Below are 12,738 nucleotides of genomic sequence, written 5' to 3'. Positions count from 1 at the left end.
TGTATTCCAGTGTAACATAACTTGGTGTGATATGGGAACAGCCAGACAAGGATTAAAGTCATTTCCTCTAGACATATTTTACATGCCATATTTTGATTGTTGTTAGGTTGCTGTGAAGATTCTGACTCATAGTAACACCATGAGGGCAGAAAGATACACACACCTAAAAATAAACAAACAAACAAAAAAGATAGATAGATAGATAGACAGAAAGACAGACAAACAAACCTACTGTAAATGAGGTAGATGCCTGGGAAAAGCAGGCAATTATCACACTCTGTTGCATACCAGTAAATCATTGTGGGTTGACTTACTTGCCCATATTCTCTCTTGCTCAGTTCCACAATCAACACTCTTGGTACCACCAGTCAGAAAATGAAAATAATAGTTACATTAGGAAAGTCTGTTGTTGGGGACCTCTCCAACACCGGTGTCAGTCTAGAGACTAAGGTGCAACTGATCCAGGCCATGGTCTTCGCAATTTTTTGCTCCGCAAAATTTTGTTATTTATTGTCCAGAGAGCTGGACAATGACTAAAGATGACAGAAGAAGAATCAATGCTTTTGCATTGTGGTGCTGGAGAAGAGTATTGATCACACCATGGACTGCCAAGAGAACAAGTTTGTCCTTAAAGGTACAAATTTTGAGCCTCCATCTCACATGATTTAGATGTGTGTCCTTGGAGAAGGGCATCATGCTTGGAAGGGTGGAGGGACAGTGCAGGAAAGGAATACCCCAGATGAGATGAATTGATACAGTAACTGAGATTATGGCGGTAGATGTGTTCGAGACAGTGAGATTGGCTTAAATTAGGGCAGGGTTCAGAGCTATTGTGCACAGGGTTATTATGAGTTTTAGTTGATTCAATGGAAAATAACAACAAGCAATAACGACATTCACACTTTCATCATTCAAAGACTGATTACACATTCACTTCTCATTGCTTTATCATTTTGCACCCCAGGATGTTGAGAACTGCCGTCTATTTGAGAAGTCCCACAATGGGACCCCCATCGCACCTTGTGGTGCTATTGCCAACAGCATGTTCAATGGTAGGTGATTTCCTCATCCTAAAGTGTTCCTTCCCTTCAGTAAGTATGTGACCAGCACAAATGTTCAGATTATTACCTCTGCCCTGAGGGGCATTGTTCTTGTTTCGTGTTCTCCTAATATGGGCCTTAAGTTGACTGACTTAAGGCATTTTGTTTGCATACAAGACCTTCTTTCCTGAAGGATTAGTCAGGGAACATGAATTAGATGGAGCTTAAGAGTATTTTTCAATAATTGGATCAACCTTTGCAAGAAAAAGAATGGCCCTTATAGTATTAGCATCTATGGCATGTAGGTGTGTTGAGAGTCTGCTTAGGCCCTAATTTCTTTTTCTACTGTGTCTCACTCTACTTTCTTAAAAGTAGCAAAAATTACTTTTATCTCTGACTAAAACAATGTTTTTAATTTCCTTATAGATACCATTATTCTTTCATACAAACTTAACTCATCTGTACACATTAAAGTCCCAATGCTAAGGAATGGAATTACATGGTGGACAGATAAACATGTCAAGTTTAAGAATCCAAGTTCCAAGAATCTTTCTAATGCATTTGCAGGTGAGATCCATCCACAAGCTCAGTATTTTCATTAGTTCACAAGGACACATTTATTTTTTTTAACTGCCTGGAGATATTTATGATTCCTCCCTCTTTAATCCCTTGTTGAACTCATTTTTGCTTTGACTTTCCCTGCTCTTTGGGAACTTCCTCCACATACTTACCAGAAATGTAAAATTATTGATGTCCTGAGTCCTTCCAGTCTATTATTAAGAAAAAGAGAATATTTTAAGACACATGCTGTTTCATCTAAAATTAGAATGTTGTTGTTGTTGTTTAATGCCGTCGAGTCGTAGATGACTCATAGAGACCCTATGAACGAACGGCCTGAGCACTGTTCGTACATAGAGTTTCCAGAGGCAAGCCATTTTGGAAGTGGATGCCGCTCCTGCTTCCAGGATTGATTTAGTCGGGAAGCTCCAGCCAACACTGTCCACCATGGGTGTCCATTACCACGATTGGCACATCACTGTCACAGGCTTCAGCATCACAGCAACCACGTGTTACCTCTGTACAGCAACGCACAGACCAGTGCTATACAACCTAGAAGAATGTTTGACAGGAAGACAATTAGAATAACCAGATGATTTATTGACAAACATAGTACAATTTTAACAGTGAAAAGGAGTTAAAAGAAATACATATTTCAAAAATTTTCTTACCAACAAATTGACATTATTATATTGAAATAAGTTGAAAATCATTATATCTAATCTTAGTAAGAATGAGAATCCTAGAACACTTGTTTGTGCTTATGCAAAATCTATACTTAGACCAGGAAGTAGTCATCAGAACAGAGAAAGGAAATACTGCATGATTCAAAATCAGAAAAGGTGTATGTCAGAAATGCATCTTGTCAACATACCTTTTCAATCTATATGTAGAACAGACCATTCAGAAGGCTGAACTTTATGAGAAGGAATGTGGCATCAAGATTGGAGGAAGATTCATCAACAGGCTGTGCTATGCTGATAACACAACCTTATTTACTGGTATTGAGGAGAACCTGAGGCGTTTGCTACAGAAGGTCAAGGACTGCAGTCATCAATATGGATTGAAGCTCAATATCAGGAAAACGAAGATTTCCACAGCTAGGCCAATTGGCAGGTTTATGATAGATGGAGAAGAGATTGAGATTGTTAACAGCTTCAGCTTGCTTGGTTCAATAACCAACACTCATGGCACCAGCAGTCAGGAAATAAAAGATTAATTGCTCTGGGAATATATGCTGTTAGGAACCTCTCTAGAGTGCTGAAGAGTAACAATGTCAGTCTAGAGGCTAAAGTGCTCTTGATCCAAGTCATGGTCTTTGTAATTACATATTGTACATCAGAGAGCTGGAGAATGATTAAGGAAGACGGAAGAAGAACTGATGTCTTTGAATTGTGGTACTGGAGAAGAGCACTGAACATATCGTTGACTGCCAAGAGAACAAACAGGTCTGTCCCAGAGAGATTAAAACCAAACTCCATCTTACATACTTTGGGCATGTAGCAGGAGGCTGTGGTGCTGGACAAGAGTATTGAGCAGATCATGGGCTGCTAAGAGAACAAAAAGGTCTGTATTGGAAAGGCTGAAAGCAGACTTCTCCTTGGAGACAAGGATTTTCAAGCTCATTGCAGGCAACTCAATGGCACATAACAACACAACGATTTTTCAGCGTCTCTTATGTACTTCATATAGTTGAAAGCATAACATGCATATAAGTTCACATTTTTCTTTTTTCATCTTGATGAAATATACCTCGAGGCACTTCCCTGTGAGTTTCTTATAACTTTAATGGTTTCATGCTCAGGTAGTTCACACACATGCACACACACCACTCACACACAGAGGGGCTTTGCTTGGTTGCTTTTTTTTTTTAACATCTGATTTCTTTTTGCCCTGCTTCAGGCGTGCAGAAGTTCTTTGATTCTAAAGAAAACAGAAGGCAACCACTTCTCAACCATATGCCTCACTCTTTCCTCACAGGAACCACAAAGCCCCCATCCTGGCCTAGGCCCATCTATGAGCTGGATGAAGAGGACCCAGGAAACAATGGCTTCATCAATGATGACTTCATTGTATGGATGAGGACAGCAGCCTTTCCCACCTTCAAAAAGCTGTACCGTCGTCTCAATCGAATACAGTATTTCACTGAAGGCTTGCCTGCTGGTAATTACAGTTTCAACATAACCTACAGTATCCTTTTACACTGCTTTTCCTTCTGGAGGTAAAAGAAAACAGGTGTCCTTTTGGGTAATGATTATTGAATTATTTTATTCTATGGTTTTGACGTTTCCCCATCAAATATGTATACAAAAGAAGAAATTCACAGTCCAATTATAGGTAATATTGTTGTTTAATTACCTGTTTGCCTCCACTTTATGTAGTAAAACGTTAATGGTAGTATAGTGTATTTGAGTGTGGATAAATAGGAGAAAACTGTGTTCCCCAAGAAAGATTATGTAACACTGGGTTGTCCATCTAAAAGTGAAGAGAAGGATGCTGTATAGAATTGGTTAAAATGAAGTACTGTTGGGAGAAAGGATATGAGGAATTAGAACTTGGAATATGGACTAAAAATCATAAACAATTATAGAAACTTTTCAATTCTAGCAAAAATGTGACAGACCAGAGAGTATCTGGATGATGCAAATGTTTAACACATTTGGCTGCTAAACAAAAGGCTAGAGATTCAAGTCCACGTGGTGATCTACTTCCCCAAAAATCAGTCGTTGAAAACCCTTTGACATATACTGCTGTTGTTGATTGCCTTCGAGTCGAGTACGACTCATAGCAACACTAAGAACAAAAGGCCTGAAGCCTCTCTACAACTATTGACATTTATCGAAGTTGATAGAGTTTCTGGAAGCATGTTGTTTAGGAGGTGGATGCCACTCCTGCTTCCAAGCCTGTCATAGTATATTATTGCTGTTATGTGCCATTTAGTCACCTACGATGTGTAGCAACACTATGTACAGCAGCTCTGAACCCTTCCTGTCCTGAGCCAGTCTCACTAATTCTGACACATCAACCCCATTGCCCCAGTCACTGTATCAATCCATCTCATCCAGGGTCTTCCTCTCCTGTGCTGTCCATCCACCCTTCCAAGCATGATGTCCTTTTCCAAGGACTGATCTCTCCTGGCCATGTGCCCAAAGTAAATGAGGCAGAACATCAAAATCCTAGCCTCCAAGGAGAGACTTGGTTTCACCACCTCCAAGACAGACCTATTTGTTTTCTTGCAGTCCATGGTATGTTCAAGACTCTTCTCCAGCGCCACAACTTGAAGGTTGACAAAAACTTGGCTGACTGACTGGAAGAGATCCATATTTATTCCCATTCCAAAAAAAAGTGACCCGACAGAGTGTGGAAATTATCGACCAATATCACTAATATCACACACTAGCAAAATCCTGCTGAAGATTATCCAGAAAAGACTTAAACAGTACATTGACAGAGAACTACCAGAAATACAAGCTGGGTTTAGAAGAGGCCATGGCACTAGGGACATTACTGCCAATTTCAGATAAATCTTGGCAGAAAGCAGAGAGTACCAAAAAAATTGTCTATCTGTGTTTCACTGACTATGCAAAGGTATTTGACTGTGTGGATCACAATAAATTGTGATTAACCTTGAGGAAAATGGGGATCTCAGAACACTTGATCGTGTTTATATGAAACCTATACTTGGACCAAGAAACAGTCCTCAAAATAAAGCAAGGAAACACGTCATCATTCAAAATCAGGAAAGGAATGCATCAGGGATGCATCCTGTCCCTGTACCTTTTCAATCTGTATGCAGAACAGATCATTCGGAAAGCAGGGCTTTATGAGGAGGAGTATGGCATCGAGATTGGAGGAAGACTCATTAGCAACCTATGATATGCAAATGACACAACCTTGCTTGCTGAAAGTGAAGAAAAGACCTGAAGTACTTGCTGCAGAAGGTCAAGTACTGTAGTCTTCAATATGGATTGAAGCTTAACATCAGGAAGATGAAGATTCTCACCACTGGGCCAATTGGCAACATCATATAAGATGGAGAAGAGATTGAGGTTGTCAGCAATTACAGCTTGCTTGGATCCACAATCAACACTCTTAGCACCAGCAGTCAGGAAATCCAGACAAATTGCACTGGAAAAATCTGCTGTCATGGACCTCTCCAGAGTGCTGAAGAGCAACAATGTCAGTCTAGATACAAAGGTGCAACTAATCCAGGCCATGGTTTTCTCAATTACTTGACATATACTGCGTTGCCATAAATCAGAGTCACTCAACTACTGGTACCAGTATTACACACCAAAGGAGCCCTAAATTTAAGGCTTGTTAAAAACAAAACTCCACTGCTATCATGTTGATTCCATCATAAATAGAAATGGATAGAGAAGAACTGCTCCACGGTATTTCCAAGGCTGTAATCCTTATTGAAAGGAGTTCCGGTGGCCTAGTAGTAAGAAGCTGTGTTACAATCCCGAAGGCTCAAGGTTTCAATTCCCCAGCTGCTCTCCAGGAGAAGGATGGGCAATCTCCTCGAGTGTGATTAACTGTCTCTGAACAGCCACCACAGGATCAGGCATGGGTCAGTTCCAGCTCAACATTTCACAACATAATAATCTTTACTGAAGAAAACTATCTATCATCTATCCATCTATCTTTTTTTTTTTTCACTGAATGGGTCATGAGCTCAAACCACTGAATCTTCAGTTACCAGCAGAGCACATAAACACTGTGCCATCAGGGCTCCTCTCACTTGAGGGCCAGTTGTAGTTAATCTAGCCTCTGTGTTATGAGCTCTGCACTGAAGATGACTCTCTCTCTATGAATCCAGGAGGTGGAAGCCAACATCTTGGTTATGGACAGACATATGGTCCAAGTTAGAAGCCATATGTTTCATTGTGAGACTGACTTGTTTCACTTGGTTTAAAAACACAAATCTATTTATTTTAAAACAATGAGCATGTATGCTTTAACTAGCACTGCATTTAAGAAATTACGTATTTAAACATAACCCGATTTACATACTCTGGTCTTTAGACTTAATTTTAATGTCCCTTTCTAACCCCAATCCCTGTGGCAGAGTTCTTTGGAGGCTGAATCTTTCTAGGACTTGTACACAGCTTTCAAACTTCAACCTGCTCAGACTTGAGTAGTCCCTGTAGCCACTCAGAGCTATTGGCTAGGAGTTGTCCAATGGACTCTCACCAGGACAGTGGCAAGTTATTCACTTTTGAGTCTATTTACCCCTCAGAGGGCTTACAGGAGAAATTCTTGGGTAAGTGGCATAAGCTCCAATTGCATGCTCCATTCTGTTTTCCATTCTAGGGGAGGTGTGTGTATGGACACTTCCATTCTGACTGGAAGGTTCAGACAGTAAGAGCCTCACACATGTGCATATCTTTATGTTTTTACATGGTGCCATATCATCGTTTCAGCTTTTTAGGGCATTTTCTTCATTGACCAAGAGTACTATTTCCTTCAGATTGATCTTTAGCAGGCTCTTTAAGTCTGTTCTATGAAAATTGAAGCTGATCACACGAATGGAATATTATAGGGATCCCTGGTTGCACAGTGCTTAAGCTCTTAACTACTAACCAGTGGGAATAACAAATTGAAATGATGGTGCTACATTAACAGTCAAAAATAACATCTCAAGATCTATCCTGAAATACTTTCAGGAGTGATAAATGGCTTTCCATACACATAGATGGAAAATCTATTAATGCAACTATCACCCAAATACATGTACCAGCCATAAAGCAAAAGATGAAGAAATTGATGATTTCTACCAACTTTTACAGTCTGAAATTGATCAAACATGAAATCAAGATGCATTAATTATAATTGGTGATTGGATTGCTATAAAAGGGGGAGGGCCATGTGGGGACAGCCATATCTGACTTTTATAAATTTCACAAAGGGAAACTGTCCCAGTTCACAGCATCAATAACACGAAACCAATTCCCATGATGTCAGACATGTCCTCCATGGTAACATACCTCTTTCTACTCATCTCAACATCAATCTTACTGCCTTGATGGGTCCAAAATCCAATGTGATAGCTCACCAACAACAAAGAACCATACTGAGAAAGTAAAAATATTATAATCTAGATTAATAACAGAATATAATTAAGACAGCTCATAAATGTGTACACAGGAACACCACCCTTGAGCATTGAAGCCCCAGGCCATGTTTCCAAGTTCTTGGTCCTACTAATATTGGCTTTCCACCTCCAATAGACCAACAAAGGTCTCAGTCCTGTTAATATTGGCTCTTTTTCCTTCCTTAACATCCCATCTCTCATCAGGTCTCCAGCTTGGCCATGTGTTACTGCTGTAGGTATAGTTGGAGCAAGAAAAGCATCCTACATTCTCTTGTTTTCTCTTGTTCAATGGCACCAGAAAATCTATCTCTGTGGCTGGAGCTGTTCAATTTATTCATGAGACTCTCTATCTCCTTGTAGATTGTTGAGACTGGCCAAACCTTTGTGGATAGACTAACACGCCCCATTTATATATTCTTGCCCATCTACATAACAACATAAAATAATGGCTGACAAAAGTCATAGTGAAAGATAAACTTCACAACTGCAAATGTTGGAAACATAAATACTTATAGTTGGAAAATATGGCCTTGGTGACAAAATGACACTAAATATCCCATGGAAGAATTTTGTACAGTGATTTATTAATTGCAAACATTGTTGATGATGATGTGTACCACTGAGTGGAAACCAACCCATAGTTGACCCTCGAGTGGGTTTTCAGAGGTAGATAATTGCACAGGAGAAGATTTGCCATCCTTCTCCCATGGAGCAGCTGGTGGCCTTGAATGGCAATTATACCTATCAACATAACCTGACAGATAACACAGGAATCAGATTGACTACATCTGTGGAAAGAGCCAATGGAAAAGCTCAAAATCAGTAGTTAAAACTAGGCCTGGGGCTAACTATACAACAGACCATCAATTGATCAGGTACAAGTTGAAGTTGAAGGAACTTTATTAAAAGCCCAGGAGAACTAAAATATGACACTAAGTCTATCTTGCTTGAATTGATAAACCATCTTAAAAATAGATTTGTCCTTATAGGAATGAATTCCTTCAATCAGCACAATGCTCTCCAGTACCTCCCAAATTAGGTAATAATTTACAAAATCATTTATTGCTCCTGTGTGCTGTAAAGTATTCAATATTAATGTACCATAATTTCTCAATCTGTTCATTTGTGGTTGGACATTTGAGCTGTTTCCATGTTCTTGTGATGGTGAATAATGCTGCTTTGCACATTGATGTACAAATCTCCGTTTATGCCTCAGTTCTCATTTTCTCAGGTTATATTCCAGGTAGTGGAATAGCTGAGTCATATGGAATTTCTATGTTCAGCTTTTTCAATACTAGTTTACTTAAAAAATTTGAATACATTGTTTTCCAGAACAGATTCTTCCAATTTCCCTTACCCCTCCATCCATCAAATTGTACAACTCCATGATTAATCCCCCCTTCCCCTGCACATCCTCATCCCTCTGCTTCTACCCAACCCCCCTCCCTTGGATCCTAATACTCTTTCTGCATTAATGGTTTTATGAAGTATTTGTCCTTGTGGGACTGAGTAAATGTTCATTAAAATTGCAAATAAAATAAATTTTTACTTTAAAAATAAATAAAAAGAAAAAAATCACATTTGATGCACTAATTACCAAAGACCAGATGAATGACATCAAGAATATTATGAAGAAAGCAAAAAACCATTACAAGTACAGAAAAGAAAAGACCAAAATGGATATCAGGTGAGACTTTGAAACTTGCACTAGAACATACAGAGGCCAAAACAAATTGAAGAAATGCTGAAGTAAGAAAGCAGAACAGAACATTTCAAAGGACAGCTTGAAAGGGCAAAGGATTATAATGAAATGTGCGAAGAGCTGGTGCTGGAAAACCAAAAGGGAAGAACACACTCAGCATTTCTCAAGCAGAAAGAAAAAGGCCAAGCCTCAAATTGCAATACTAAAGTGTTCTATGGGCAAAATAATGAATGATGCAGGAAGCGTCAAAAGAAGATGGAAAGAATATACAGTCACTGTAACAAAAAGAATTGATCCACACTAAATATTTCCAGAAATACCATATGATAAGAATCAATGGTAACAAAGGAAGACGTTCAAGCTGCAATGACGGCACTGGCAAAAGATAAGGCCCCAGGAATTGAGAGAATATCACTTGAGAAACCAAAGACCAAAGAGCCCAAGATTCAGTATCTTGGTACTCCAAGTGTCCTATAACATAAATGCCAGCATGTTGCTCTGGAGAAAGAGGACACTAAGAAGAATGAGGAGATCAACAGAATATGCCAAACTTTGGGCCATGAAGATGAAGGAGACAAAAAACAAAACAAAACAAAAAACAAACCCCAAAAACCCAAACCAAAACAACAACAAACCAACAAAAAACAACCCTGCCAAAAACAAACTGCCAAGAGACAGAGGCTATCCGCACTGACAGATGCAACTTCTAAATCGTTAAGTCCAGTAAAAAATAAAATTTTCTAAGATAGAGAAGTAAATACGCTTGTATATTAAACAAACAGACAAAACCAAGTGAGATTTTTTTTCCCCAAGAGAGATGCAGCCCTGAATGCGCTCAATAGCCTGTGCCAAGAAACTAGATACCTGGCCAAATGACTGGAAGAGGTCCATATTTGTTCCCATTCCAAAAAAAAAAAAAGGTGATCCAACAGAGTACAGAAATTACCAAACAATATCATTAATATCCCATGCAAGTAAAATCTTGCTGAAGATTATTCAAAAACAGAGATCAGCCATAAATTCAAGCTGGATGAAGAAGCTATGGAATGAAAGATATTATTGTGGTTGTCAAATGGATTTTGACTGAAATCAGGGAATACCAGGTTATTTGTGTTTTATTTACCTGCAAAGACATTTGATTATGTAGATCATAACAAATTATGGTTAACATTGAGAAGAATGGGAATCTCATTTATGTACATGTGAAACCTATAGACCAAGAAGCAACTATCTGAACAGAACAAGGAAACAGTGTTCTGTTGTCTTTTTGTTTTAGGTTACGGTTTTTTAAAGAGTTAGAAGGTTCTAATTCAGATTAATAACAGAATACAGTTAAGATAGCTCCCAAAATGTGTATGCAGGGACCTCAGCCTCCAGCTTTGTGGCTTTGAGTGTTCCCAAGTTCTCAGTCTTGTCAACATTGGCTTCCTCCACCCCAAAATCTCATCTCACATCCTATTCTCCAGTTCAGTCGTTGAGGCTGCTGCCATCCTGAAGAGTATCCCACATTTCACTCGGTTGGGAGAAGGTTCTCCTCTCTGGCTAGAGGTGAAAAAACTCCCTCTTTTCTGGAGCAGGAAGAATTCCTTCTGGTGGCAGGAGAATTCCAAGGAAACAAAGTTTTTTAAAACAGTATTTTTAATCCTAACCAGATTTCAAAACCAAGGCATACTTTAACCTCTATAAGCTAAAGCTTTCCCACTGTGTCTCACCACACAAAAGGGCCCTAACTGGTTTTAATTGTTTTTGGTCAAACATTCTTATAAGTGGCATAGTACTGATCTGTCCATGTACGGTACAGAGGTAAATCATGGTTGCTGTGATGCTAAACACTGTAACACTGATGTACCAAATGTGATAATGGTTACCCATGGTGGACAGTGTTTGGTGGAGCTCCTAGATTAAAGCTTGGAAGCAGGAGTGGCATCCGCTTCTGAAATAGCTTGCCTCCAGAAACCCTATGAACTTGGAGAAACGATGAAAGTTATACATGAGTTCAGGTCTCTCTTTTTTTTTTCTTTCTTTTTTTTCTTTTTTTACACTTTGTGGAAAACATTTTATTGGACTTTTGGATAGAAACAGGAATTTATTTTCCAGGGAGGATGATCCTACCATACTTCTGCTGGAACCAGCACAGGGCCTCCTCTTTGCTGATTCGGTGTTTGGACCTAGTGCAGCCCATCCTGTGCTTCTTGTCTGCGATGCTGAAACCTGGTCTACCTAGCACCACAAAGAAGTCCAGGCCGTAGATACCAATGCTGGGGTCATATTTGATCCCAAGATGAATGTGCTGCTGGATCCCAAAACCAAAGTTTCCAGTATCTGAGAAGTTCTTTTTTCTTAACTTGTATTCCCGCACCTTTAGACCTTTCTCCAAAATTTCGTCTGCCTTCGCCCCTCGGACTGTGCTGTGGACAGCAATTTTTTTCATTTCTCCTACTGCCAAAGGATCTGACGGTCCCTCTCGCTTTGGAGAACACGGGAGTCTGGGCTGTGAGCTGCCCCAACACCTTGGTGGCCCGGGTCAGCCAGTATCCACTCTCGTACACAGATGTTGAGGCAGAGCTTGCGGATGCGCAGCTCCCGCATGGGGTTCTCTTTTCACCTTGATCCTGATGGAGAACAGTGTTCAGGTCTTTTGTTCCATAGGGTCGCTACGACTCGACGCCACTTAATAACAACAACAACAACATGGTTAAAATCAGGAAAAGTCTGTGGCAAGGTTGCATCCTTTCTCCATACATATTTAGTCTGTAGGCTGAGCAAATTGTTCAAGAAACTGGATTATATGAAGAAGAATGTAGCATCAGGTTTGGAGAAAGACTCATCACTAACCTGTATTATGCAGATGACACAGCCTTGCTTCAGGAAAGTGAGGAAGACATGGAGCCCTTACTGCAAAGGATCAAAGACTACAGCCTTAGATGATGGATTACATCTCAACATCAAGAGGACAAAAACCCTGACCACAGGACCGTTAATCAATCTCATGATAGATGGAGAAAAGATTAAAATTAATGATTTTATTGTACTTGATCCAAAATCAATACACAAGCAAGCAGGGGTCAAGCTATTTAAAAAATGTATTATTGCCTAGGAAAGATCCAGTGTGAAAAATAATGTATTAAAACTTTGTAAATAAATAATTATAAAACAAGTTTTCAAAATTATGTTATTATTGTTCTTATGTGCCGTCGAGTCGCCTGCGACGAATAGTGACCCTATGTACAACAGCCCTAAACTCCGCTCTGTCCTGTGCCAATCGCACTGTCTCTGACACTCCCATCCCAATTATCCCAGTCACTGAATGAACTCAACCTCCTTTGCCGTTTCTGTTATCT

The 12,738-nt window shown here is 39.6% G+C and overlaps 1 protein-coding gene across 1 annotated transcript in view; it reads left to right on the top strand.

Moving 5' to 3' along the window:
* The window catches only part of LOC102845316 (cell cycle control protein 50C-like), a 36,118-nt gene that overhangs the window by 20,673 nt on the left and 2,707 nt on the right, over positions 1 to 12,738 (top strand). The window contains exons 4-6 of the mRNA XM_006890041.1: positions 965 to 1,052; positions 1,467 to 1,607; positions 3,579 to 3,788. Of these exons, the coding sequence (XP_006890103.1) occupies positions 965 to 1,052; positions 1,467 to 1,607; positions 3,579 to 3,788 (439 nt within the window). The remainder of the gene's footprint in view (positions 1 to 964; positions 1,053 to 1,466; positions 1,608 to 3,578; positions 3,789 to 12,738) is intronic.

The sequence above is a fragment of the Elephantulus edwardii genome, unplaced genomic scaffold (assembly GCF_000299155.1).
Source record: "Elephantulus edwardii isolate Elephantulus edwardi_28Jun2011 unplaced genomic scaffold, EleEdw1.0 scaffold00085, whole genome shotgun sequence".
Lineage (NCBI taxonomy): Eukaryota > Metazoa > Chordata > Mammalia > Macroscelidea > Macroscelididae > Elephantulus > Elephantulus edwardii.
Note: the sequence above shows the minus strand (reverse complement) of the source record. Positions and strands in the feature narration are given on the sequence as shown.